Genomic DNA, 7,296 nt, shown 5'->3' on the forward strand with positions numbered 1-7,296 from the left:
GACCAGGTCCGGGTGTTTGGGCGACGAGTGAACTTTAAAGAGTGGATAAGACAAAGAATGGAGCTGAGGATGCGTTCGGCCTTTCAGGTTTCCTCAACACTTTGCCATTGAAGTGTGCGGTGTTGTGACTACTGGAAGAACCAGGACTCTGTTATCTGAGGGATTACTTCAAGGGGAAAGGCAGCTAGATTTAGGCAAACATGGTAATTAATAGTAGAAGATGCACTATACCATAAGAAGGAAAATAATCAGTAAAATATTGCTCACAGGTACACGGCACATGTGGTTACTGCCGTTTGAGGGTGGGAGTGGACACATTAGAGTTAGGTGGACTGAACCAAAAACCAAAGGTTATGGGGATGATATTCTCTGCCTCTCCAGCAGGTAACAAACTACAATGAAACCGCTCATCATCATCATCATCATCATCATCATCATCATCATCGTCCACAAAGAACACCACGATTAGTTCTGTGGATGGAGACTTGACATATAAAGATAGATTCATGCCACAATAATACAGCAGGCTTAAGTTTAGTTTCAGACTGAAATTGGTGACCAAGTAACAGAAGTGTTTACAGCTGTTCCTAAAGGTTACACTCAAAGGTCGGGGGAGAAGCCAGCAGTCATAAAGAAGGGGAGGTGATGCAATAGTTGTTTAAATATATACGGAGATCCAAATTCAAAGTGTTGTAATTCCTTTTGTACACAAAAATGCGAAAGGTCTGGGCAACAACACAGACTTTTTTTGAATTTATTTTTTATTGACTTGGATTATTGACTGCATCCTCTTGATGGAACACATTTTGACCTTTAGGTGTCTCTAAAGGTCAAAATGTGGTGAATACGGGGCTTATTGTTTCATGTCTTATTGTTTCAAGTTTTTCCAGAATCGTTTTTTTTTTTTTTTTTATGGTTTAACTGTAAAACTGTAAAAAATTTCTCTACAACTCTGTTATCAGTGCAATGAAATCCGTTCCCGTTATTTTGTCCAGGTCACATCCGCCACGATACAACATATTTTCTTCCGGCTGCCTTTTTTAAATGTATTTTTACTTGGACTATCTTGTTTTATCATCAGCAGGTTTACTCGACTGGATTAGTGTGATATTTAGAGAGGGGCAATAAAGTGGCACATATTAACGCCAAGTCATTGGTTTACAGCCTTTTGAGTTCTCCTGATCTTGGCTCCAGCAGACCGTTCACACCAAGGACAGACTTGTGCAACATGAGACACACACACACACACACACACACACACACACACACACACACACACACACACGTGTTGGTTCCACGTTCGGGTAGAAGATCTTTAAGTTGGTTTGGTTTTCCACTTTTGACACTTTCTTTAAAAGTTGTTAAACTGCTTTCCTCACGGTTACTGAGTCATTGGACTCAACACTAATGTTTAAAAGTGGTCAGCAAAACTGATTTGTTTGTTTTTAAGTCAAGATGCTATGCAGTTATACATGCAGCCTAATGATGTACATTTGACAGAAGAAAAACTTTATTAAGGCAACCGTCGACCTCAAAGATGCCAGGACACTTTGCCTCCCAAGAGTTATCTGATGGATTAACTTCAAGGGTGAAATGTGGTTATTAATAGTAGAAGAAGGAAAATAATCAGTAAGATATTGCTCACAGGTACACAGCACATGTGGTTACTGCCGTTTGAGGGTGGGAGTGGACACATTAGAGTTAGGTGGACTGAACCAAAAACCAAAGGTTATGGGGATGATGTTCTCTGCCTCTCCAGCAGGTAACAAACCACAATGAAACCGCTCGTCTTCATCATCATCATCATCCTCCACAAAGAACACCACGATTAGTTCTGTGGATGGAGACTTGACATATAAAGATAGATTCATGCCACAATAATACAGCAGGCTTAAGTTTAGTTTCAGACTGAAATTGGTGACCAAGTAACAGAAGTGTTTACAGCTGTTCCTAAAGGTTACACTCAAAGGTCGGGGGAGAAGCCAGCAGTCATAAAGAAGGGGAGGTGATGCAATAGTTGTTTAAATATACGGTTCTGACTGGAACAGCAATATTTAAGTATAATATTTTTTTAATCATTTAAAAAGCAGTTGCCACTGACGGGAACCTAAGGCCACAGATTGGCAACTGTTACTGTGGAGCTCTGGTTCAGGCCCTCCAAGAGTATCATATGACATCACATATTTGTTTATTAATAAGATATAAGCACACACATACTTACTCGACGACTTTGTCCTCAGGTTGTCAGCGTCCAGTCGGCCTCTCCAGAGGAAAGGCAAAGGTCTGCTCCTACAGCGGCTGGTACTACTGCCAGAGCTGCCATCAGGACAACTCGTTCCTCATCCCAGCACGTCTGCTGCACAACTGGGACACCAGTAAGCACAAGGTGGGAAAACACACACACACACACACACACACACTAAACTAAACTCAACTCATTATGAGCCCCTCGAACATCAGCAGGGTATCTTTGTGTCTTCAAGTTGTCACCTTTCTGACAAATTGGAGCCAATATTAAATCACATTTTATTTTCAGATAGAAGAGTTTTAACGGTTTTATATTTTCCCTCACAAATTAACAAAATGGTTTCCTCAGGCTGCGTTTACATGAGCCCTGCGTGAGCCAAAAGGACCATGCCCTATATATCGAAGCCATGTTGGTGCCAATGCAGAGGCCCCCAGCGCTGCAGCGGCCAATCAAATAAGACATAATGACAACTTTCCACAATGTTATAACCCGACCAGATTAGAAACACATCTATTACTCGAACTGGACGTCATGGATCATATTTAATTTCTAAGCGGCACCTGATACAACACGTCCCCAACAACAATGGCCGCCTGCATTGGTTTTAAGTCATAACACAAGCTGAAATCCAGGATCGTCTTTCTTGATTGTGGTGCAGATTGCTGCGGATGAGAGGAAATAGTTTGTGAACTTTGATCCCACTCGCATGTTCGTCCGCCAAATATGAAGTTACAACCAGAAGATGTTAGTTTAGCTTAGCATTAAAGACTGGAAAGGGGGGCGGGGGGGTTCAGCAGCTAGCCGGGCTCGGACCAAAGAAAATCAAGCAACCAGCACATCACAGCTCACCTGTTAACATGTTATATCAGAGGCTTTTTGGTACGTATTCTTAGCTCTGCACCATCCAAACTACAACCACGGTTACACCTCTCGTCTCCGGTCCGTGGTGCCGTGACCCTGATGGAGACTCTGATGTGCTCCTCCAGGTGTCTAAACAGGCCAAGGAGTTCCTGGAGTTTGTGTACGAGGAGCCTCTGCTGGACGTCCAGCAGCTCAACCCGTGTCTGTATGAGCACTGCGAACCTCTCAGCACCGTGCTGCGTCTCCGTCAGCAGCTCCAGTCGCTGCGCGCCTACCTGTTCAGCTGCCGGGCAACCGTTGCCGAGGACCTCCGTCGAAGGTAGGTCGGCGGCGAAGTCTCTTTGTGGCGGGGCGGAGCAACACGAAGGCTCTTAATTAACACACATCTTTCACACATTAAACATGTGATCTTTAAAAGGTGATACGAATTCACCTGCACAGAAGTTCAAATCCACTCTAAGGCGAGCAGGGACCCCTCGAGGAGCGACTACGTTTGGGCGGGACATTGGATCTTGTAGTTCTACTCAGAAGCTGATAAGCAGCTTTTCAACAGAACAGTTTTTAAACTTGTAAATGGCATTTCTGAAGTTATTTTCCCTGCCGCTACCACCATCGTATAACACTAGCGGGCGCTGTTATTATTCCTCCGGTGATTGATTGATTTCCCAGACTGTTAACATCTCCCTCTACGATCCGTGTTTACGCGCGGGTGCCTGAGTGCATGCATGTATATTGCCATAACTTTTATCTGCATGCATTCCTGTCTGTATATACGCTGCATACACATAAAGGATGTGTGCCTGTGTGTGTGCACATGTGATGATCTGGAGGGGGGGGGGGGGACTGTTTATCTGAGCGGGGTCTCTCACTGAAAGCCTTGTCTGTGAGCTGATGGATGATCCTTGCCCCGCTTCAGGTCACTAATACACTCCGATCCATTCCTACAGGAGAAGCATCCACCTCGTCAGACAGGCTGGAATCTATTTAATACTCTATCAGGATCATATGCAAAACGCATAGTTTCTCACCCAGCAGTAGCCGTATCTAACCATGCGGTTGTTTTTAGAGACCTATTCTCATTATGGGTTGTTCCACAGGTCGTTGGATTATCCAAAGTAATATGAACACTCTTTCTGTTTCTTCACCACAAACATCTCCATGGTATAAAAATGGCAGTAATTGGGTTACACCGTGAAATACAGTAAAAGGAAAATCCAAATATTGCATTTTTCTTTTTTTTTTTATTTACAGTCAAAGTAAAAGCCTATAATAACCATTTTGCTCGTAGGCCTATATTTAAATCTTCATACTACGTTATAATATTTCTGTCATGTGTACTCACAGTTACCACAAATACAGATACATAATAAATGAATAAATAATTTCACAAAGCTGTAAAAAAACAAAAAAGGTATACATTACAGACATAATGTTAAAGGCTACTAATGTCAGATGCCAGATTCAGAATAACACACTCGTTATTTTTGGTCTCAATGTCCCACTATTGAAGTGTTTTTCTCTCTGTCCAAACCAAAAAACCCATATTATCCATACCGTTGCAACACAGAGACGAGCAGCATCATTTCCTTCTGTGTTTACTCCTGTCCCATTAGCTAGTGCCGGCTGGTGCCCCGCCACTTCCAAACACTGCAGGATTGATGAGGGCCATGGCGCTAAAACCTTCCCCTAGTCATCAGTCTACTTCAGGGGGGGGGTCTGAAGGGAGATGTCTATTGCATACATGCAATACAATACAATACATGTCATTTAGCTGACGCTTTTATCCAAAGCGACTTACAATCATGTTACATTCATACACTGTAGACACAGCCACAGGGAACAATTCAGGGTTAAGTGTCTTGCTCAAGGACACATCGACTAGGGCATGCAGAAAGCCATGGAAACACAATTGCACACACAACCACATGAGGCACCAAAGGCTGTCAATCAGGAAGCACTACCTTTTAGGCCCTGTGCTGCACTCCTCAAACATCTTTGATAGCTTTGCAGAGTAATATTTGATCTGCCTAATACGCAGTATAAAAGCTGTCTTTTTCTGTTTTTATTGTCAAATGTTGGTCACGGTATGAATTATTCTCAGTGTAAAATGATGATGATGTCCATATCTTAATGACCAAAAGCTTTTTGCAATGTAAACATGGTGTGTGCTATATTGTTGCATATAGCATGTATATGTTCCCATATAGCATGGTACGTAATGTTTACCAATGGTGGCAGATTTACCAATGGAACAATGGGTCTCTGATTTCGGACAGACGCAAACAAGCCGGCTTCTCATTTTGTTGGTTTGCATGTCAACCGTCGCTAGCAGGTTTCATCAGCTCTAGTTAGCGAGCTAAGGAGGCTAACATTAGCCACGTGTGTTATTTCGTTTCGTTGCTGGAGCATTTGATGTGGACATTAGAGTGTTAACTTTAAGGCTGCTGTTCCTGGTTTCAAGCTGTGGAAGTGGGCTGCTGGAAGCTGCTGGAAGCTGTGGTCAGAAGGTCATCGGCGTCTTTTCCTTCCAGCAACCCGAGGACCTGCTGGTGGACACCAGCGATGAAGGAGGCCGGCAAGCCGAAGAAGGGCTTGGTTTGCCAAGGGGTCTCTGGAAACAGCAGACAGGGTACCGGTTGGGGACCCGAGAGTGGATATCACACTGCAAAGTTTATTCCCAGGTGCTGGAAAGGAGGGTTCTGACTGTCGGACCTCAGATCCTGGCCGTGGAATGGTGGACCAGATCTGTACCATTGCAGGCCTGTTGGAGGCGTCCTGGGAGTTCGCCCAGCCAATCTAAATGTGTTTTGTGGACTTTGAGAAGGTTTACACACTAGGTGTATGTATCTTATACAAACACATGTTATATAAATTGGCTTTTTTACAGAATGGTTATGTCTCTGTATACAAGGTCTCTTGGTTTGGTTATATAATACACAAAATGTTATTTGGAAGTAATAAGCTAAGACGCTGTTCTAGGTGAATAATTGGTCTGGTTGTAGTGATGATTGGTTTCCGTGGTCTTCGTAGTTTGTGCTTGGATGTACAAGGTGGTTGTTAGTGTCTAAAGTGGTGTATTGTGTTTATTAGGTGGTTGTGAAGGTTTACTAGGGGCTCACGGTAATGGTAGAAGAAGTCGTTGTTGTAGTAGGTAGTAAATACTATAGTAATACTTGCAAGTTGCAAATGTAGTTGTTTATTTTTGCTACAGGAACTTTCATTTTGAAAAACGTCCACATCGGATCATTCCAAACATTAACACCACAAACTTACAGCATCCGGAAAGTCTTCTTTTTCAACCGTGACACTGTGTCAACACAGGTTGAACGTTATGTGTTTAACAAAGATAAGATTTGGTTTTTGGTTTGCATAAGATTGTAATGTGTTTATTTTTTCCACCCCCTACACACACACACACACACACACACACACACACACACACACACACACATGTACACACTCACACACATATTTGCAGGAACTCCTACATCTGCAGGTTCACACACACACACTTACTCAGGTCACATCCTCCTTCAGTACACGATCATAATCAGCGAGTGAGAACAAAAACTGAATCAAAGGTGTGTCTGCTGCTCTGGAAATACACACAGCTTCGTGAAATGAAATATGGAATTAAATACTATCCGGTTTTATGCAAATATTGTCATTTGTTGTGTGTTTGCATATATGCATGAATCTATGTATAGTCTGCTTGTAATCTAATCCTGAAATGTGTTCGTTCTCAAGTACTTGTATCAAGATCGGCACACACTTTAAAGGTGTGTTCATCTGGGCACCGACTACACACTCAACAAGGAGCCAGTCTGTGTTTGATGTGTGTGTTTCGTGTGTGTGTGTGTGCGTAGTCTTGTGAATGCTGATGTGGTAACCATTAGTAACCTAACAGTACCTAACAGAGTAGTTTATCAGAGGTGCCTATCACCATGAGGTGTCTGGATCTCACACACACACACACACATGTGTGAACACACGCACATACTTGTGTTTTGGTGACACTCATCACAGCTTAGACAGGATTTAACATGGTGCCATCCATCTTAGTGGTCTGAGAGGAGGCCATACACACACACACACACACACACACACATACACACACACACAGTGTGCGTCTGACTCCTAGATTGATATTATTACTTTATTCAGCTCCATGGACTGTTTAGACTCAT

General features: G+C 42.9%; 1 protein-coding gene across 3 annotated transcripts in view; it reads left to right on the forward strand.

Moving 5' to 3' along the window:
- plekhm3 (pleckstrin homology domain containing, family M, member 3) overlaps nt 1–7,296 on the forward strand; it is a 34,593-nt gene that overhangs the window by 17,150 nt on the left and 10,147 nt on the right. For all 3 annotated transcript variants that reach the window (XM_034562057.1, XM_034562056.1, XM_034562058.1), the window contains exons 4-5: nt 2,241–2,386; nt 3,235–3,428. In XM_034562057.1, coding sequence (XP_034417948.1) covers nt 2,241–2,386; nt 3,235–3,428 — 340 coding nt within the window. The remainder of the gene's footprint in view (nt 1–2,240; nt 2,387–3,234; nt 3,429–7,296) is intronic.

Source organism: Cyclopterus lumpus, chromosome 21, assembly GCF_009769545.1.
Source record: "Cyclopterus lumpus isolate fCycLum1 chromosome 21, fCycLum1.pri, whole genome shotgun sequence".
Lineage (NCBI taxonomy): Eukaryota > Metazoa > Chordata > Actinopteri > Perciformes > Cyclopteridae > Cyclopterus > Cyclopterus lumpus.